This window comes from Mycteria americana (genome assembly GCF_035582795.1).
Source record: "Mycteria americana isolate JAX WOST 10 ecotype Jacksonville Zoo and Gardens chromosome Z unlocalized genomic scaffold, USCA_MyAme_1.0 Scaffold_30, whole genome shotgun sequence".
Classification (NCBI taxonomy): domain Eukaryota; kingdom Metazoa; phylum Chordata; class Aves; order Ciconiiformes; family Ciconiidae; genus Mycteria; species Mycteria americana.
In genome coordinates, this window is record NW_027445437.1 from 1,546,620 (window position 1) to 1,568,721 (window position 22,102).

Sequence of the window (22,102 nt, forward strand, 5' to 3'; positions counted from 1 at the left end):
CTCAGCTTTCAACAAAGCCACCTCCCTAAGGCTCTTAAAGAAACTGAACTGTCTTCAGACAACGAAGTGAGGATATTCTTGCAGGTTAAAAACTGATTAGGAGAGAGCCTACAAGAGCAGGAATTAGCAGTTAGCTTTATAACGGAGGAGTATTGCCAGCAAATTCCCAGTTGTGCAGATCTGTACTGTTCAACATACTCGTACACGGCCTGGAAAAAGACGTGGCATACGCCGAGGTTGTGACGTGTGGCAAGATCCCGATTCAGGATAATACAATATAATGTTATGTGTAAAGAGCAGCTCTCGTAACACTAACTTGCTGGGCAATAAATGCCATGCATACATAAAAAACGCCAGGCAACAAGCATGGGGGGGAAAAAAGCCTGATGCCGTAAATAGATGCAAGCAGGGTCTCGGTTACCTAACAAGCAGTCCAGAAAGAGAAAAACGAGAGCTACAGCAGGTAATTAGTGACACTAGCTGATGGTTAAGCAGCAGAACCAGCCCCTCGCTGCCCCCAAGAAAACCCCAACGACGAGCAACGACTGGGCGAAGAGCAGAGAGAACCCAGAAGCCCGTTATGGCCCTCTACGAATTCACGACACACCTGTATTTTGGATACGGAGCAAAGATCTGGTAAGTCCATCCAGAAAGAGCATCAAGGTCTACAGAACAGAAGTGAAGAGAAGTCAGAAAAAGCAGAGGGTGGTTCCTTTAGAGGACGAACTCAATAAATGCGGATTCTCCAGCTTAGAACAGGGACCACTACAGCGGGGGATGACGCAGGCTACGTAAGCCCAAACAACAGGGCGGAAAGGCTGTTATCATCTGGTGCCTATGGCAGCACGAGAAGGAGGGAGGGCCACATGGGGTCTTGAGGGAGCAGAGTCAACATGAAAGAGGAGAAGCACCGTTTCACAAAGGTGTAACCTCCCTGTGCCAGGCCAAGCCTCCAGGAAAGGCTGGGTCACTTCACCGAGAAGGATGAACTCCAGCTTCCTAAATACTCAGCGCTGCACCCAGCGCTGGAACGACTGGGAGAATATCATATACGCTTGCTTTGGTTTTAGGTTCCTCCCACGGAAATCCTTAGAGTCTTTGCTGGAGACAGGACCATTGCATAGATGAGCTTTTGGTCTGAACAAGGACAGATGTTTTCAAGGTCTTATCCAAAACACCAAACAACTCGGCCCAAGGAACGCCACGAAACTCCCCCAAATCTGGAAGGGCACAGTCAACCCAAGACATTTCTGCATTGGGCTTTAATTGAATGAAGTAGCCAAATCCAGACTTCAAGAAAAGTTGCAATCAATTAATTGCTGACAGATGAAGTTTTGAGGCAAGAGCAAGGGCACACTCAATGAAACTTCCAGGGAAAGAAATTAAACCAGGTAAGGGAAGTCCATCTCCACATGGCAGGTAGCGAGCGGGCAACCAGGGGAAGCCGTGCAAGCAGACAGCTTCAGCGGGTTCAAAGGGGATTAGACAGCTGCATGGGCAACAGGTCCGTAAATAGGAGCTTGAAGAAGCAGGCAGGGATGTCCCCTCCAGCCTCACTAACGTGACAGTCCTGGGTGCTGGGGCAGCACGAAGGGCAGGAGCTGCAGAAATGGCCAGGATCACATTTTGCCACTGAATGCTAAGCGAGATGGACCACCCGTCTGAAGCAGTAAGGCACTTCTTATCTACCTACGCTAGTCTGTCTTTCCTCAACCTGCTCTAAATGCACTTATTAACGAAGCTGGGGAAGGGTCTGGAGCACAAGGCTGACGGGGAGCAGCTGAGGGCCCTGGGCTTGTTCAGCCTGGAGAAAAGGAGGCTGAGGGGAGACCTCCTCGCTCTCTGCAACGGCCTGAAAGGAGGCTGTCGAGAGGTGGGGTCGGTCTCTTCTCCCAGGTAACAAGCCATAGGACGAGAGGAAATGGCCTCCAGTTGCGCCAGGGGAGGTTTAGACTGGATATTGGGGAATTTTACTTCACCAAAAGGGTTGTCCAGCACTGGAAGAGGCTGCCCAGGGCAGTGGTGGAATCCCCATCCCTGGAGGTATTTGAAGGATGTTTGGCTGAGGTGCTTAGGGACATGGTGTAGTGGTGGGCTTGGCAGTGTTAGGTTTACGGTTGGACTTGATGCTCTTAAAGGTCTTTTCCAACCTAAACGATTCTGTGATTCTGTGATTATTACTAGAGAACACAACTACACACAGGTGAGCCTGAACACTGGCTTCCCCACTTGAGAAGGCAGGTCTCCACCGACATGAAGCATCGGCAAATTTTGGCCTGATGCGGAAGACAAAGCTAACTGGGGAACGGGATGGTAAAACAGGGTGCAAAAATGCACCGCAAAAGCTGTCGCTTTTACTCGTGAGCTATTCCCCCACTCGCAAGACTATTAATGTACTGAAGACATCGTGAAAGCCTGCAACCTTTTGACGGATTGATTCTAACTCTGTTGAAGAGCGTGTTTATTGTTACAGTTAATCTCCTAAAACTTTCTCAGCATGTTTCTGCAAAGAACAGTTCTGCACTGGAAGGCAAAGGGACAGAATGATGAAGTACAGCTTTTTCACATCCTTCTGGTGGGATTCTGATTGTAAATCTTAGATTATTGAATAAACTTCCAGGAATCTGTATCTCAGCGAGTATAATTATATCTAGCAAAGCATCTAGTGTAAGCGATAGGCTGGAGCCTTCTATTACAGAATTCCATCCAGACTTTTTATAGTTTAAATTCTAGTACGAACTCACGCTGTTCTGATGGAATAGTGCTTTCTGAAACAGCAGACTGGAAATTATGTTTCTATGTTAAGAAGAGTGGAAAAACTTGCACCATCTCGGTATTCACAGCTGATGATCTTCCCAAATTATGAGGAAGTGACATTGCTGGATAAAAGTCGTCGTCTTCTTATACTGCGCGACAGTTCACCACCCTCCTGTAACTGGAAGCTTAACGTTCTTGTAAAATATACAGTGCAGTATTATGTGACTGCTCGGGTAATAAAATTACTGTGAAACCAGTGCCTCAAGGGGAAATGCACATAATGTTTCTCCTGGAAAAGCTGCATGTCACAGTGCATAATGTCATACAAACAACATGTCATTAGAAGTGAAAGCAGCAAGCGGGATTAATACACGCGTCAGATGGATACGATAGACTCGTACAGCATATGCTAAAGGCGCTCTGTCTCAGTAACTGGTTGCTTAAACACTGCACTGCTTCAGACCTTTGAAAATAAAAAGCCAACGCTTAGCATACAATTAACCACTGCCAATGCCATCCTATCGTCCCTTGAAAGGATTTGCTCCCGGCTGCCGTTCAGAGCTGCACGACCGTCGGGGAACGCAGCTCATCTGCCCGAGCCCGTCTCGCCCGGGGACCGGGACGGAGGCACATCGGCTCCCGGCTGGGCCAGCTCCAACAGCTTTCTCGGGAAAATCAGGGAAAAGACAGTGCGTGCCCAGACTTCAGGGGAGGTTCGCTGCTTTAGGAGGAGAATAGGACTTGCATCGAGATCCAAGAAATACTTTTGCAACCCTCAGTTCAGACATAGCTCAACAGTACTACTTGTTGAATATGTACAGCTGCTAAAAAAATCTGCATCTTTCTATTGTTGCTCTTCTGATTCACACACTGGGTTTCTCAGGAGATGAATCCAGATGAAAATCTGGATGCGTTTTTCACATGGGAAATTTCGGCACTTTTCTGGGTGGTTCCGAGAGGCACGGGGGCAGGAGACCGCATTCGCACTCCTACCTGTTTATGTCCCTCTGCAAGATTTTCCATCCCCAAACGCTACCTGCAAGGCTTCTGCACCACTGGTGCAAAGACGGCCGAATTAAATTTGACTCTCCTTATTTTGAGGGAGAGAGTGATTTTCCTATGTCACGCACAGAAGCAGCAATACGTTGTAAAGGAAGAACTCTCAATGGAATGGCAAGATTGAGCACAGAAATGCTATCCTGAAATGGGATACGTTTTTCTCAGACAGTGACAAATTAAGAAGAGACTGTATTTAGTTACTTCTTTGTTCAGAGACCTTGAAAAATAGGATGCCGAAACCAGGACACCATGTGTTAATGTTTGAACACACCCTCCATTCTTACTGCATTAGTCCTGCTCGCAGTCATTCAATACAGAATCATGTGTGTAATCCGAAACATGTGTCCAGTGATGTGTTCCCTATTTACTAATTATTTAATTAGCTTTCTTTGCTCTTTGAGATACAGGCAAAGCAGTATTTTTTTATTTCCTGTATTTAAGCAGGAACCAGTATTTGCCAAATCTTTAAGTATACAGAGGTATGCTCTTCATGTACAGAGTCACTCTCAGCAACGTCAGAGGTGGCTCTCCTCCTTACAGGGACCCGCCGCCATCGCCACTTCCCCCACCCCACGGGGAAACCCAGCAAAGAACTGAAGGGGACGGATGTCGTGATACAGAAGTATCACCTCACACGGCACTGCAGGCGATTAAATCACTACGGACAACAAAATCGGACTTCAAAACCAGCGGGATCAGGCGCTTAGCTGGTGCAATGTCTTCCATACAAACCCTGAAGCAAAGCGCTTTGCTGTAATCATATTTAATTCACAAGAAGAAGTAGTAGTAGTAAACTGCGTAAGCAAAGGAGGCAAAGGTCAACTCTGATGTACTTATTTCCATGAAATTCTTGCTCTCTCTCTGCACCTACTGAACTAAGAAGCTAGTCCTTCCGCACACTGCGATATACCACCTTGATTTCAGCTCTTCGGCGCTAGCCCAGTGCACTGAAGCAGGTGCCAGGGGAGACAGGAGGGAAAGGGAGAGCCCCGGGCGGCAGCCGCAGCGCCCGACCTCAACTCACCCATGATACTGTCCGTCCCGTTGGCAGGGGGTGTGCAAGAAGACGCGCTGTAATGATTTGTGCCACTGCGGTGGAAGGTGGACATCGGAGGAAGACTGGAATTGATGTCTGCTGAGGAGTGTGATGGGTAGCTCTGTGGCAAAAAGGATAAAAACAGGAAATATTTTAACTATTGAGAACATGGAAGGCAGCAGGCTGCTCATATTGCCCCAGTCCCAAGTGCTGTCGTACTTCACCCAACCGAGAAAAGCGGAATGCTGCCCGAAGACTAAGCAGGGAGCATATTTTTCTACCCTACTTTGACATCTTCTGGAGGAGACCCAGCATACACCTATCTGATACGGATAAACATCCACAGCGGACGGTTCATAACTGATGATGGTACCATAGAGATGTAATGAGAAGAAATTAAGAAAGAAAAGTTAGGTGATGTATCAAGCAAACCTTTTTGAGAGGGACAGCTATGGGCTGGAGGAGAAACCTTCCAAGGGAGGTGGCAGAAACCCCACACTGCTTTTGACATTAAAAACAAGAGCTGACTACAAGATGTGCGTGGCTGGTATTACAAAACGTGCCGTAAGGAAACACACCGGCACCCCAGGTAATCAACTGGATCAATTTTCCCTCCCATTGCAGTGCCTGTGCGACAGACAAAAAAATCCCTCCCCAAATTGAAAATGCAACGGATCAAGTTCTCCAAACAAGCGGGGAACCAGCGGCCCACAGAAGACTTCGGTAGCTATATGGCTGGATCAACACAAACCTTCCTTTCTGTGACACAACATTGCTGCGGTCAAGTGTTTTGCTGAATTCGCATGACTATAAACCTGGCTTACATTAGTGCCGTTTGTCGCTGCTGCCTAGTCTTTTCTCGATCAGCGTAAGCCACCGTGTGCAGACAGGTCCTAGACCGTGGCCACCTTTTATCTCTATCACCGCATTGCCCCCAGCAGAGAAGAGGTCCTGCAGAAGACCTCCAGGTTTTGGAGACTCTGATACAAAGCCTCCTTAGAAGCACGGGTAGCTGGAGACACGTGGCAGTTCCTGGCCCAGGATCAAGGCACTGAAGCTCGTGCAAGATCATCTCTGTGCCCTCTGCCTCCCTAGGTGGTTCAGCGGAAGCTGGCTGAAAACATCCTTCCCTTCGTTTGTACTATTTAATTACTTTTACAGCATTTCTTGTAATTAAGTGCCAAGTAACTGAATACTTGAAAGTTATCTCAAAGAATGTAAACAACATAGCCCAAACCTATTTTTCTTATCCGTGGAAAAACAACCACCAACTCTGAGGTCTGAAGAACATTTTCAGGCTTTGACTCATTATAAACCACGCCAGGACTTCAGCCCCAAACCCGCCTGGCTGAAACGGCCCAGCTGAGCAGAATTTCTCATGTGCTGGAGACAGGGGTGAACCAGGAGTGCTCAGGTCAACGGTCTGAACACGAGGGACTCCATCTCCCCCGCCGAACGGCTGTTCCGTGACACGTATCGAAGCGCCGGTCTGGGGTTTTCTCATTTCTCAGGGGGAGACCTCAAACCACTATTGCCAAACATTTGAGGAAAAACATGGGATCTGACTACAGCTTCGTGGAGAACTGTTCTCTGTATTCAATGTCTCTAGAAAATCACTGACATGCCCGAGAAAGTCAAAATAATAAGCAACAGCTTTTCTTTCTTTCTTTTGCTATATGCATTTTCTCTACAGGTCACTGAGAAGTTAAGGACATTTGCAGGGAGCTGAACGGAAATCGCTCGACCTTTCCCCGACGAGCTGACCACTCGTGGGTGCTCCAGCTGACCACAAACTGCTGACCTCTCACCGATGCTCCAGCAGAAATTATGCGGAGTTTACTTAAAGCATCACTGCCTCCCTTCTGCCCCAGTGCTACCTAAAATATAGAAGGCTCTGCTGGTCCAGACATACATAAGAAATGATTAACATGAGCATCATCGGCACTGAACACCCGCAACTCGAACTGGTATCAGTGGTCCTCACTATGTCTGAAAGTTAGGATAAATAAAACAATACCTACGCAGAAAAACATTTTAGGGAGTTTAGGTGGAATACCCCTACCCATTTTACACCGCGGACATATTTTAACTCTTCATAAAACCCCCTACATGTTACAAACCCAAGAAATTCAGAATCAAGGAAAACTTAAATGCAAAAATGTTTGCAGACTTGCCCCAGGAAGGCACTCGGCTGTCTTACCTCTACCTTGAGCTCATACCATGCAAAGCCACCTAATTCTGATGAATGAGTATCAGTGTAGATAACAAATTAGATTAAATTGGGTTTTAAAAGTTATGCTCAATTTTTATTCTATATGCTTGTCACTTCAGAGCAACGTTAAGTTTGCTTAGTGCCTTAATTACGCCTTTTATAAGGACATGATTAAGCAGTTTTTGAGGCAATTTCTTTTGCTTTTGACTTCCTATTAATTTTACATAGCAGTGTGCTAACCTCATTAAATGTGAGACTTTAAAGATTTGTTTTGCAAATTAATTTTCAGTTTGCAAGAGTGAGTTTAATTCTTCTTATTCCCCAAAAGATGGTTCTGCCAGACTTTACAGCAACAGACTCCTTCCTCCCTTAAAACCAGTACTCCTCATTACTCTTCCTTTTTAATGGTCTTCAAGCATGAAAAGTAGAGATACCGAATAGAAAAACATTAGTTGGAACGTTTCACCCATTTTGAGAAAAATTACTTCACTTTGGCTGTCTCTTCGTTTCTTTACCTCTTCCTTAAAACCAAAACAAAACCAAAAAACCTGAATTGATGCAATCCAGTGTTATTTCTACATCATCAATTCAGCCGTGATATTAGGAGAATATCCCCTAAGCTGTACTCAGATCAGACTTAATTCCAGTTTTATTCTATTCCAATACAATAGATGGAATCGGTCCCAGCAACTTCCTCCTGTGAGAGATCGGGATGTACCGGAGAAAATAAAAAAACCTCCCTTTTTTAAAGCAGAAAATCGATGCTAGATAGTTATCTGCAAACTCAGACCAGCAAAGGACACTGACTGCCGGAAATTATGAACACCAAAAAGCACAGGCGTGTGCAGCTCATCGGCAGGCTGGCGGCCGCGAGACGAGCGGAGGGTACAAACCCGGGCTCAACCCTCCTCTTGCAACTTCGGCTCAAGGAACAGTCTGCGTGACAGGTTTTTTCCTCCTCTTTTCACTTCCCAGTGAAAAGGGAAGGTTTCCCTTTTCTCGGAGAGGTTCTGCACAGAGGTGGTGATCTTCAGCGGAAACACGTACTGCACACAGGGTGAAGCTGTGGCAGGACCTAATCACCATCCTTCCCAAGGCAGAGGCAGCCACCTCCGCTCCAGAGAGCTTCCCAGCCCGTGCTACCCTTCGGCTGAAAAGTTTCCTTCCCTCAGCACAGCCCGGATAAAACCTTTACGGCAAAGTTTGCCGAGATTGCTCAATTGCTCAAACTTGGTTCTGCAGAGTTGGGAACGCCCAACGGTGCGCGGAGAACGTTTTAGCGGCACAACTCGAAGCCGTGCCCGTGCCGTGAGCGGGTAGGGGCGAGGTGCCGACCGCCGCCCGGCGCAAGCCGTGCCCGCCCCGCCGCGCACCCCCCCCCGCGCCCGCGCCTTACCAAGCGGTCGTGCGGGTGCAGGCTGCAGTAGCTGCTGGACTGGGGGATGTGAGAAGAGTTGCCCAGCATGCCCCCGTACCCGGGCTGGTTCATCCCGCTGGAGGAGCTCCACGGGTCGCTGCTGTGATGGCCATCTGTAACAGAGGAGGGGAACACCGCTGGCCGCCGGCGCCAGACCCTGCAGGACTGCCGGCTCTGTGCCTCTGCAAACTCCATCCTAACGACCCGAAGGGGGCTACAGGGCTACGCCGCTTCAGCAGAAAGCCGTGTACTTTAATAAAAAGGAAGCTGAACCGAGCAACGGTGAGTGCTCGTGTCACCCTGCAATGCTTCATTACAGTCACATCACTTAGGCTTGAAAGTTTCCTGCTGCTTTATTCCTGCTCTGGCACCATAAACTCAAGTTCATAAACTCCATTATAACAAATTTCATCAGAGACAAAAGTCTGAACGTTGAAACGAAAGACACTGAAGCCTACAGAGCGAGGATGGGCTAACGAGCTTTGGAGAAGCCTCAGCTTGGTAAACGATCAAGGAATTCCTGAACCTGGAATGTTTCCACATCCAGAAAGTTTTCTGAGTTGTTTTGCTCCTGCTTTTTGTTTGTTTGTTTGTTTGTTTAAAAAGTGAGTAGCATCCCTTGTATGGTTTCTCCTTTTAGGGATTTCACAGCTTATGTCGCTGCATCTCCTAAGCACAGCGCTCATCCTTCAAGCCAGTTCACTGCCGAGGTACAACGCGCACCGAAGAGTATTGAAAGGGCTCCCCAAATTTTGTCACGTTAAACAGTTGGTTGCATATTTTGCATTTAACTAGATGCGCTGAAATGGACTTATAATAATGCAGTGAAATGCATCTTCTACTGAAAGAATGCCAATGCGTTAACAAAAAAAAAGAAAAAAAAGGTAACTTTTCCATAATGATCATCAGACCTGAAAGACAGGCACGTGGGCTGGAAAAGTTGTTGGCTTTTTCAAACTACAGGAGTTGCTCTAATAAAAAATTACTATGTCTCACCTACAGCCCTGCCTTATTTATACACTTCAAACACCCTGGCAGCAGCAGCACTTCTAGCATCACCTTCCCATGGCTGTTTGAACACTCATTTAACTCAGATTTATGTCTTCAATACGAACCTGCGAGAAGATAACACTTAAAATCGCAGAATGGCTAAGCACTACAAAGGGTAAATATTTGATATCATTAGAAGCCTGTTAATCCCCAGCTTTATCGCTCTATAGGAGTTTCATAGCAGGTTGCTCTTTGGGCGGTATTTATTCATGTTTTAAGCCAAGAGCACCGTTTTTTCAGTCACGGTCTATCCTTCCCACCGCTCAGGAAATGGTCCAGATGCAGATCCCCCCCCACAGGAGGTGACCGACGGGGTCACGGCTTTGAACGATGTCCTCTTCCCTCCCACGAGGACCCACCAGAGCTGGTGGGGGACCAGCAGAACCCCTCCTCGCAGCGCTCGAGCCCCGGACCCGCGACAGGAGGGTCCAGCGGTCCTTCCTGCCCGCATCCCCGCGGTCCTGCCTGCTGCCGCTCCTTCGCAGGCCGGCAGCTCGTCCTCCCGCGGCGGCTGCCTAACGGAAACCCAGACACCAGCACCCTCAAATGAAGAGCCGGGGACGTGGCAGAGCTCCGCAGGAGATGGCCCGGTCACCCTGAGACAGGGAGCTGAGCCATCCCCGGGGACGCCGACCAGCGCCCGTGACCTTCAGGTGGTGGGGACACAAAACCGGGTGGTTGGGTTTTTTTCCTAAGGGTGGGAATGGGAAAGTGTATATATGTGTATATAGAATAAAATCCAATCCCTTGCCCTACAAATACTTTAGCCTAGCAGTCCTGCTGAATTAAACAGATTTACTCACCCTTTACTTAGCCTAAGGCAGAGTATATGTAGAAGCGTTTAAAAGCTAATTATTTTGCCCTAAATGTGGCAAAAGATGAGCACCCTAACTGTGTGTGGATCTTTCCGAACTCTAGGAATCTTATTTATTAAGTTATACTGAATTTCATTGTACTTGCACGTAATCGTTGTGAGAAATACAACATGGTAGCAGTGAATCCGTGAAAACTATTAACCCATCCTCAAATGAGAGAAACGGCTTTGTTTTAAAAAGGTTGCTCTAATTCCATATGCACACAAACAGACATACTTGGAGCACTGTATACCTGACGCAAGACAAAATATTTCTCATTGACATAAAACAACAATGCACAAAGTACGTGCGCAAATTTGTGTGCATTTACTATATGCATAATATACGTGCACACGCACGTGCTGGAAAAACATGCTTCAAGAACCTCAGATGACAAGAGGCTGGCAAGTTATTCATCACGCTGCTTCACTGCGGGATCAAAACAAGATGTGCAGAGGCATAATGGTCAAACGCAGACGTACAGGTCTTCATTTTAATGGTAATGTTACAGACCGCAAGATGATATTCCAGCGCGTCTCGACTACAACATAAACCAAAATACATACAGAGAAAATGTATGCAAAATAGATTTCCTTTTGAAAGCAGCGTCTTACCTTGCATGAAGAAGGAGCTAGGAAAAGTGCTGGCTGCTGGTTTTGAGGATGGATAACCTGGTGAATCCCTATTGTAGTCGGCAGTGCTTGCTGACGGGGCATAAACCTAAGGAAAAAAAGACTAATTTAGTATGCCTTTAGCAGGAAGCGGGAAAGAAATATTGAGTTTTTACCTTGCTCAGTATAAATCAGTTCACAACACCACATAATTCTTCTCTCAGAACACAAAAACCTCAGTATACGTGTGACTGGAAAATAAATTTTAAGCTTCAAAAGAAACTCCAGCCTGACATTTTCCAGCTTTAAACAAGGATATTTGCAAGGTATTTGTCAAACTATGTATTTCTGTAAATAAAACGAACAAACAGATGTACATATGTTCTTCCTAGAGCATTACGGAGCTTAAAATAAACAGGAACTTGAAACAGCGCTGATTTGCTCCTATGAAAGCGTACAGACTTTACCTACTTAAGAACAAAACTGAAAGCGCTGCAAGGAAGTAAAGAACTTTATTTCCCAAAATTAAAAAAAAAAAAAAAAAAAAAATTAGAAAAACAGCATTATCGAGAACACTGAAAATTACAAACATCTCTCGGGATATTAAATTCCCATGGATCAAGCTCTTTCCAGAGAAGCTTGAAAGGACTATTAAAAACCTGGACCTACACAAGACCACCAACACGGCATGTGTACACATCAGGGGAAAAACTCCTCCTTTCTTAGGACTTATTATATCTGTCTGTGCAATAAACTTAGTACCTGTGCCAAAACACTCGTTTACTTATATTTGTTCACTAACGCACCAGAGCTTTCTGCAACTTGCCTTTTAGAAAATCTCTCTTCTATTTCTCACTTTAGTTTAGTTCAACCAGGACAGCATTTAAAAACAAAACAAAACCAAAAAAATCCCCCCCCCACCCCCACCCCAGTCCGGGCTGATAAGCGTAATTTATTATTTACGGCGCAATTTATTCCCTCTGCCTGCACGCTCTCTATATTCCTCCGCGCTTTGTTTCTGCGCTGGAGGTGCCTCTCTCCAGATGGTCAGGAAGACTGAAGCACTGTCATCTCCTTGATGAAAATGGATACCTTCCTGCCTCCATTTTGAAGCAGGCAGCAGATCACAAAATTGGCAGAGCGCCTGCTCCAACGTTCGCAGGCCACAGCGAAAGGGAAGAGAAATCCACCAGCGAAGCACGGCCGCCGGCGGGGCTGGGCAGAGCACCCGGCCCTCCTCCGCCGGCATCCCCAGCCAGGGCAGGGGGAGCAAAGGTCTCATTAAAAAAAAAAAAAAAAAACAAAAAACAAAACAAACAACAAACCAAACCCAAACCACCCCAAAACAAAAACCAGGGAGCAAAAGGCCGAAGGCTGCGGGATGCTGAGTAACTTTCCCGCACGCCTCGGGGCTCCCAGAGCCCGGGCGAGGAGCGGGGCCGTGGATGGAGCCGGGCAGCCCGGCATCGCCTCCCCGGGCGGCACAGCAGCTCCGCTGGCTTCGCGAACCTAAATGGCACCCGCCCAGACACGGCCGACAGCGGCTCAGTGTCCGGGACAAGCCCGGTGTTACAAATCAAAGCAAAAGTCTTTTTTTTATTACAGCACCTTTAGTAGGCCCCAGCCGAGGCCGATGTGGGTTCGCGGTGCTCGGCGTTGGGCGCTCAGGGGAAATGCCCCACCGCCTGCGGTGCGGCAGCAGCCAGGCGAGCCCCAGGAAAGCCTGAGGACTATTTGGTCGGGTAAATCAAGAGGCAACGCAGCTCAGCACCCAACCGGCCAAACCAAGCCCCAGCGAAGCCAACAGCCTGCGCCGTGGGGCGGGAGGCACCGGCCGGGACGCAATCGCTGCCACCCGCCATGACGCTGGTACCATAGGAATGAACTTTCTACTCGTGTGTCAGCACATAACTGGATTAAAAGGTCCAAACAGACAACAAGTAATAGCCAAACCCTGCTGCCTGCCCGCAGCCGTGACAGCGAGGGCCCGGGATCAGCCCCTGCACCCATGGGTCAGGGCAGGCACCAGCTGCGAGCTGTGACAGCCCAAAGCGTCACCTCTAACATCAGCGCCTTCAGCATGGCTGCTTTCAGATCAGCTCTCCCTTTCGGAGGCCGAGTGCTGCAGAAAGCAAGCTGGCACGGGACGTTGGTGATGGCTTCAAGCTGAGGCCGGGGGCAAAGTCCCTCTTGACCTCAGCCCCTCTGCATCTTGCAAAGACGAGTGCTGTGATTCAGCTAAGGGAGGGGAGGTCGGGGACGCAGGCGAGAGGCTTTTCGAAAATCCTGCGAGATGGGACGAAGGAGAGCTGTGGGAGGCATCAGTCGGCCCACACCTCCACTCTCTGGTCAGCAGGAGGGTAAGGGGATGCCTCCCCCAAACACCCCTTCCCACCCTGCCCTCTTCCCACTGCTGCTCCCGCACCGGCTTCAAAAACGCTTCATCCAAGTTCTGCAGTTACCAGAGAACAGAAATTGCAGCGCTTTTCAGAAAAGATACCCGAATGCCAGATTTGATGCTGAAAGATTAAAGATGGACAGGTACGGGAAAAAAAAAAAGGGTGCTTGAACATACCCCGGGCCCGGACAGAGAGGAAGCGAGCAGATGGGTTGGAAAGCAGCAGGGACCTCAAAGGCAGCGTACTGGCCATGCCGGCGCTTTAATAAAACAGGCGTCGGGCACTTCTTGCACTTTCAAACAAAGCGGCGTGCAGGCTGATCGTGGAGCAGCCGCGCCGCTCTGGCAGGTCCTACGGAGTGCAACGGGTGCCTTCGCAGAACGGCGTCACTGCGCCGCGGTGTTTGAGGTACAGCTAATTTCTCTATTCTGCTGTATCGTGATATATTGAACAGCTCGGGGCCTTTCATGCGGCACGCACCGCTGCCTGGCACGGGGTTTTCTCCCCGGGCTGCACCCACGGAGCGGGGAGGGTCTCCTGGGAAGGGTGGTGGCCACCCCACCCTGCCACACCCTGCCACGCCCCTCCAGCACCACCCAGGCCCGACACGGGGTGCCCGTGCCACCGACTTGGGAGAGCAATCGCCCCTCGACCCAGAGGCGACCACGTCTCGCTCTTCTCTAAGTAGATCCCCGTTGTCCCCGACTTGTTGCGCTCGAGGTTACCAGGCTTGCGTACAAGCTCGATGCGCGTTTCAGAGAAAAAACAGTCAAAATTCTGTGGTTTTAACTCGCACAGCGGAAAGGTCAGGGGCGGCCACAGCTCTCTTCCCTTCTGCGCGTTTGACGGATGTGCCGCAAAGCGGCCTGGCTGCCGGGGACCTTTCCCAGGGGACAGGTGAGCACCCACCGGGTGACCTGGGCAGTGATTCCAGCGCATCCCAACTCCCGCGCAGGAACAGCGGCTACCTGGGAAAAATGAGGTGGGCCCTGGCCTGAAAAGAGATGAAGAAAAACCCTCCCGCGTCCCCTGTGATCACTCCCGCTACTTTCGGAGTGATTGCCCCCTCTCCCTCCCCTGGCCCAGGGCAGCGACGGTCCCTTCTCATCCACCTCTCCCCGCTCTCCTGCCCTCCTGCTCACGACGGTATACGTTCATCTCGACCTAACGCCTGGTTTTTCCTATATTCCTACAGCCGTCCAGCCTAACTGCTTTCAGACATGACTCGAGCTCAACAAAAATTAGGCCCGGAAAGGGCCCCCTCCCGCTGACGGAAATTTGGCTTTGCACCTCAGCTTTCTGCAGTACCTGCAGAGCGTGAGTTATAAAGGTCTAACGGCTCCCCGTACGCACTGTAAAGAGAACGAGTATGGATTTTATGCCTCTTGCTGACTTATTCCCTAATTTATGAGCTTGCTTCGCTTCGTTGCTTGTTGTCAAACTGAACCATAAAGCTGCGGGGTCAGAGCCTCCAAGGCGGGTGCCCGAGCTGCAACTGCCCCCGCGCCGGCGCTGCTCGCCACGCTGACGGGGCTCGATAGGAACGGCCTTCAGAAACAACCCAAGCTGGTCCAGCCAGCACTTCAGTGAATTTACAGAAAGCCATCGCGGCGGTTGAAGCCGCGGCGCTGGCTGGGGACGCCGGTGCAGAGGCAGGGCGCTGCCGTCGGCTCTCACCTGCCTGCAGCTACAACCCACCCTCCCCGGCAGCACCGGGAGAGGCACCGGGACGAGGTGGCAATCGGGTCTGGGTCAAACGCCTTCGGGGATTTCTCTTTATTGTTCTTTGCGGTTGTATAACGACAGCGAAGGACGGCTTTGGCACGCACCAGCCCGGGCTCTCCTGGGCACGCAGGTCAGCTTGGAGGTTGAGAAGAGAAGGGAATGAAAGCATCGGGAGGAGCAGGGGAGGGCGGACAGAGGCTGGCGGTCGTGAAACGACAGGAAAAATAGCCAGAATAAATGCCAGCTTACAAAGTGTCATGTAACTGGGTGTTACTCTTCCTCGCTAAAGACAGATACTTGATTTATTCTTCTGTTGGTTTTACGGCTGAATTTTCACACAGTGAAAGCCACTGGGCTGAAGCAAACTAACTCATTTTGCTGTGACCGGCTCAGTCATAGGAAGGATTTGAGGAGATGTACAGTAGCTTTTTTAAAAAATCGTGTATTTGCTGAAGACGTGTCACCTATCAGCATCAATATTCATTATTTTCAGATTTTTATCTCAGTGGGATTCTCACGCTATCACGACATTAGCTAAGAGCACACATGGAAATTCCTCTCATGCTAAAATGTGCAGAAGTCTCCAGATTTGTTTCCCTCCGTATCATCGGGACTGCAGTATTTTCAACAGGCAATAAAGAGAGCGTAGGAGACGATTAACTGGATGAACAACATTCTGACCGGCCCCCGTTCTTTTTGTCATTCTTCCACAAAGCAATGTTTAAAAAAGCAAGAACCGTGTTATTGAATCACATTAATAATCTGTCCAAAAATGTTTGCCAGATAATCTTACGAAGATGGAATTGCGCCGATAACCCCGTCTAAACAGAGACATAAATTATCATGAGTAAGTGTTGATTAAGAAAACAACCCAAGAACTTGATCCAGAATAGCGAAAGTAAAAGGGGTTAAATTTATGGCACTGGTAAAGATGTTAATATGCTGTCTCCAAAAAGGCAAAAGAGAGTAAACCGCAGATGTGTACAAGTGACTTTCTGATTTGACAGAAAATATATTATAGATTTAAAGATGTTAATATTCTTAAAAGAGAGCCTGAATTTAGAAAATCACTCTGACTCATGCTGGGAGGTTTGAAGAGATGATGAGTAATGATCTGGGAAAAACACGCCATTCTGTAATATGACATGATGAAAAAATTATCACATTGTTGCCATTTTTGGGAGCCTGCCTGCAAGTTCCAAACACCTTTCCTTCTTCAATTCTTCCGGAAAGCTCGCTTGTCCTGGGAACACGTTTCCAACATCTTGCATTTTTCAGCATTCAAGGACTCGGTGAGCAGAGCTGCCGATGCGGCAGGCGCTGTCCCGATGCCTCCAGCCGAGCCCAGCCGTGCCGAGCATCCCTGGCTGCTCGCGGGCTGGACGGACCACACGCTTGCTCTCTGCCCACGGCGCCGTGCTCGAGCCTTGGGGATCCCGAGTCTATCAAATAAAGGATAAACGGCCTCGGAAATGCCTATTAGTAAGTCATAATATTAGCTGTTGAGAGAGCTGGGGGTGTGCCGGTTGGTGCTGGCAGGGGCTGGGGCTGAGAAAGCCCAGCTCCACGGGTCAGGGATGCGGCCGCCCCTCGCAGACGTCGCCAGCGGGGATGCGCGTACTCGCCAAGTACCGGGAGATGCGTCCAGCACCGAGGCACCGCGGGGCAGGCCCTCTCCCCGACCCGCCCCGGTCTTCCCATCAGGCTGGCTGGGGCAGCTGGCGGCAGGTCTTTGGAAACCCAGCCCGAGCAAGGAGATGCGAGAGATTGTCTTTTCCCCTTCCGTCTTGGCGCTTCTCCTCAAGTCCCTCCGCCTTCTCCTCCGCTCTCAGGCACTGGCTATACCCTTGCCAGAAGATTTCGCATTTCCCCTCAGATTGAAACGCGTCTCCATTTTCCTGCTCTCGAGATGCGCTGTGCGAGGCAGGCTGGACGAGGGGGCATCCCTCCGGCGCGACGGCCGCGTCGGCGCAAGGGGGCTCGAGCAACCCCATCCCGGCCTTCGCACGCAAGGTGAAATCGGGAAAAATCTGCTACCTGGCACGCACGGCACAAATGTAAAGCACAGGCTGTAAAACACAATCGTGATTGAGAGCAGCGTATTTCCGTAGACGGAGCAATCCACTTAAATAAGTACCTGCTATAAGGAAACATTTGTGAAGAGAATAAACCCATCAATCAGCAGTCCAGAGACTTTAAAATACATGGTGAAACTCCTTGAAAATTAAGATCTCAAGGAGAACATTTATTAAGTTATAAGTGCATTACCAAATGGCAAAGCGTACTGGCTATCAGAGCTGTCAGGAGGAATAAACCTGCTCGCTGGAACAAGCTGCTCCGCATTAGCAGATGTCAGCTTCGCACAGAGGGAAAAAACTCTTTTAAGCGAGTACCTGACCAAGCAGACAGGTCCCTCCGAGCCCGCGGCCCCGGCCACGCGACGCTGCCTCTTCCCACCAACCTCCGCCGTGGAGGGACCCGTTGGCTTCCGCTAACTGGACGGAAGGCGTGCAAGCCGCGGACCGGCCGCTGCCATTCGCGCTCTCGGGTATCACAACTTTCTTGGTCACAACCCGTTTCACGCTCCTGCGGCCGGGGCTGCCCACAGCCGCCTCCCAGCACGGCCGCTCGGTGCCTCTGCAGCCCGGGAACTCCCCGTCCGCACCGGGCCAACGTGAAACCCTGGCAGAGGGGTGCGTGCCGAGAGCGGCGCTGCCCCGGGCAGCAGCAGGGTCCCCAGCCAGAGCATGCAGAGGGAAACGCTCTCACCAGTAACACTAAAAAAATGAAATATTGGGAAAAAAAAAAAAAAAAAAAATCACTATTCCTTCCTTTACAACCACTCAATGGACACACTCAGCTGCTGTCCTCACTCCTCCCAGCTCTGCCATCAGAGCAGCGACTGCTCTGCCAGGCTAGGGATGAATTTCCCCAGCTTTCGGTTTAAAAAAAAAAAAAAAAAATTAAATTTCTCTACTTTAATATGCGCGAGGAGCAGACCCCCCTTTCTGCGGGCTGACCTGCTCCAGGTTTCCAGCAGAAGGGCACTTTTCAAACCGCAGGTCCCTAATTTCGGCCACATGTTGCTGCGGGGGAGCGGGGGGAGAGGAAGAGGAGCGGGGCGCGGGGGTGGCGGGCGCTGATGAAAAGAGCAGCCCCGCCAGTGAAGCACATTACCAGCCCGGCCGGGAAGGGGCCGGAAGGAAAACCCACCCACCTCACCCTGCGTTTATTCTATCAACCTGCAATTGCAGCAATCAAAACCAGATGTCGGCTCTTCCAGATCTTTCTCACAGGACAAACACGCGAAAGGCCTCGGGCCTGGCGTTGCCATCAAATGGTAATTGAGACCAGATGAGCCCCGACACAGCAAAGCACATGCAAGCCACCCCCCGGCCCCGTGAGAGGTATGAAATTGCAGGTCCTGCTGAGCCGTTAAGTGCACGCTGCACCGTGAAAAACAAGTGTACATAGCCGGGGTAACCACCTGTACGGCACGGCCACGGCGGCGGGGCCCGCGGGCGGCGGGGGGCTGCCCGGGGCTCCTGACAAAGGCTGGTTAGCGCCGCGGAAAGCGAGCGCAGGTGCGAGAGCGGTCACACGCACGCGGCCCTCCGTCGCCTTGGCGGCGCGGCCTTGAATTGAGGCCGGTTCTCCGGCACGCGCCGTGTGTCGTGCACCCAACACCCCGACTCCGGGCCGCAGGTTGTGCAGCAGGTTTAGTCCCGTGATTATCTCCTCGCCTGCTGCTCGCGTTCATTAGGGGGAAAAAAAAAAAAATAATAATTAAAAAAAAAAAAAAAAAATCTATCTGGCCCTCGCTGCGGGAGGCTCACTGACCGCAGCCTCGTGCTCCTCAGGGAAGGCTTTGCACCGGGGACGCCGGCACGGACGCGCTCCCCGCGCCGGGCTCCTGCAAGCGCAGGTTTCATGCGGGACCGGCCCAGCGCACACGAAACGTCTCGGTCCCCTCCCGCTGCAGCACAGCCACCGGCCGAGCGCGCCACCGCCCCGCCGGGCCCTGGGTTTCCTCTCGCTCGCACAAACGCCATCGAGTAGGAACTTGCAAAGGACTGACGTCAACTCAAAAGCCACTACAAAGTGCCAGCTTTACGAACCACAGCTCGTTTTGAGGTGAAGCGCTGAAATCTGGACCAAACCACCTATTTGCTGCACGCCGGTTGTTCCGCTCCCACCAGGCTGCACTGCTCGCACAAAGAGCTGCCCTACGCGCGGCATACCCTCAACATTAGCTGCCTGACTTTTTTTTCCCTTATCCCACCCCATATGATCCTCTAAGTCCGCAGATCCTGTTCAGTTGAAATGTCTTCCAGATGGGACTGCTGAATACTGCATCTCGTGAACGCCCAAAGTTAAAAAGGGGTCAACTAAATTAGAGAAAAGAAAAAAAAAAAAAATTACAACATTATGTCATCCCTGCGCTGTAATACACACTCTAAAAAAGCAACAATAACATAAATAGACCCGGAGATTTTCTATTCAGGCTCTGATTTCTTTCTGCCATTTGTCTTTATCACGCAGCTGTCCCGGATCGTTACCAAAGCAGTGCGAGAGCCAACGCCAGCCGGGTCAGGAACCGCAGGTGAATTCTGCTCTAACGTGACATCGCGCTCCTGGGACCCCGGACAAGCAGGAGGCAGAGATCACCACACGGTCCCACCAAAGCACATCTGTGTCCAACAGGCATTAGGGAAAGAGAAGGAAGAGCGAGAGGAGCAAGCGAGGGAGAACACCAAAGAGGGGCTAAGGAGAGATTGGGAGGTGGCCATCTATGGCAAGAGGAAGCCCCAGGGACGAGGAATGAAGAGAGGAAAGCAAAGCAGAAAGAAAAGCAGAGAAAAATCCATAAGCTAAGTAGCCATGGGCCATAGCGATGGGCACAGCAGAAGGACCTCAATGGTTTTAAGAGCGTATTACAGAGGGACAAAGCCAAGGGGGATGCCCGGGACCCCGGCCACCACCAGCAGCGAGCCCAGCCAAGACAGGCAGAATCAAAGAGCAGCATCAGACACAAAACCCTGGGCACAGCTGAGTGACGTGCAGCTGGGCATGGCTTTGCCATCTGGGTTTTTTCCTTCTTTCTTTCTTTCTTTTTTTTTTTAAGCCACCAGGTCACCTGGATGTGAGCACGGGAGCATCAGCCTCCACCGGGTCATAGGGGACGGGAGCAGGGGAGGCTTTGAGAACCAGAGACCTGCCCTGACAGCACTCCAGGCCCGAGGGCTTCTGGTCGTGCTTCTCCGAGATACGAGCCTGCCGTCGCCAGCCCTGCTGGCATTCACAGAATGCACGGGTGAAGGGATGGAAAGACCCGCCAGCACAGAAGATGCAACAGAGGCTGTGGAGAAACGAGAAAATTCTGGATTTTGGAGACGCTGACTCCATGAAAGCCGATGAGGAGCTGGCGACTCGAGAGTGGAGGGAAAGAGTCGCCTAACTTACCTGATTTGGGTAAACCACCATGCAACCTCACGGCGAGCACTGGCTAGATCGGCCTCGCTGCGGCGGGGCTCGGGGAAGGACCCCGAGGATGCAGAGGGCAACGGAGAGGAGCAGGAGCCATGTCCAGGAGGAGAAGCAAAAGAGCAAAATCGAGAGGGAGTGGGTAGGAAGAAAGGACAAAGAACCAAGGGCGTGACTGGAGAGATGGGACAAAATTAAAAAAGGAAGCCAACATCCCGCAGTTACCAGGATTTCAACAGTTGCAGACGCTCAGCAAGGCAGAACCAGACCTCCAAAAAGCAATAAAGAGGGAGCAGAGGAAAAAGAGTGGGAAAATAAGAAATAAAAGTGATGATGAAAAGAACAAAGGTGCCACTTGGCTGAGTTCCAGGGGCAGTTTCCATACGTGAATTCTAATTCACATTTCACGTCAGAGAGCATGTTTTTAAGCATTTATTGTTTTAGTAAAGGAGTTCCCAGAAGAGACAGAGAAAAGGAAAAGGACTATTTCACACATTCTCCTTCTTTCGGGATCTGCTTTCTAACTTCCTTTTCTCCACTTCATTTACCGAGAACCATTTTGTGTTGGGGTTTTTTTTTTCTCCTTTTCTATTCTCTGTTTACAAATACATGCAGAGACAGCGAATGTATCAGACATCTGCCCATATTTTCCTCTCAAATCGCTCTGCAAGAAAAGAGCCTTAATTTTGCAGTCTTCCAGTGTTTCTGGTCATTATCTACCTAGCACAGTGTGATCAAATAATTTAAAGCATACACAATCATTAATTAGACCTTATCTGTTTGCCTAAAGTCCTGACGGAAGCTCCCGACAGCGGTGGGGTGTACACCCAGCGGTGCACCCTCCCGGTGGGTGTCAACCAGCAGAGCCGATGGCGGGGCCGCGATGGTCATCGGCGGGGAAAGAGGGCACCGAAGCGGGCGCAGGCTGAGCTGGAAGCACTGGGAGGGACTGGGACAACGCAAAGGAAACCGTGCTTCCCCGGAGAGTGCCAGGGATGGAAATACCTCCATTTAGGACTACGGCTGATGGGGCGTCCCCAGGAAATCGGACATAAACTCCTCTACTCCTGGCTAGGACGCCAAGCCCGCCGTCGGGCACCCTGTGCCCCGGCTCCAGCCCACCCCTGCGCCGGCAGAGGTGGGCGCACCCCCTGCACGCCCCCCAGGGAGCCGGGATTTCGCCCAGTACTCCGCGTGACCCGGGGAACTCCAGGATAACTCCAGGGTTACTGGATGCTCAACCAAGGCAAGTGGAAACGAAGGTTTCAGGAACGAGCAGAAAGGAGCCCAGACCGGATTCCGCCTTCCTGCGGTCTGATTTTTAGGAAGAGGTGGGTCCTGATCCGCACCCGGCGCCCCAGAGCCATCCCAGTAATGAATCACGAGCTGTGCCCTCTGCGGAAATGTCTTCATCTCCGGGAACGGCGGGAAGTGGGGTGACAGCGGTTTCAGGTGCCGAGACACAATAAAAACAATGAGGAAAGAAAATGTTTGCTTT

At 50.4% G+C, this 22,102-nt stretch overlaps 1 protein-coding gene across 15 annotated transcripts in view; it reads right to left on the reverse strand.

The window, feature by feature from the left end:
* TCF4 (transcription factor 4) overlaps positions 1 to 22,102 on the reverse strand; it is a 243,761-nt gene that overhangs the window by 33,692 nt on the left and 187,967 nt on the right. For all 15 annotated transcript variants that reach the window (XM_075489119.1, XM_075489125.1, XM_075489122.1 and 12 more), the window contains 3 exons: positions 11,000 to 11,105; positions 8,461 to 8,594; positions 4,841 to 4,973 (listed from right to left, as the gene is read on the reverse strand). In XM_075489119.1, the coding sequence (XP_075345234.1) occupies positions 4,841 to 4,973; positions 8,461 to 8,594; positions 11,000 to 11,105 (373 nt within the window). The remainder of the gene's footprint in view (positions 1 to 4,840; positions 4,974 to 8,460; positions 8,595 to 10,999; positions 11,106 to 22,102) is intronic.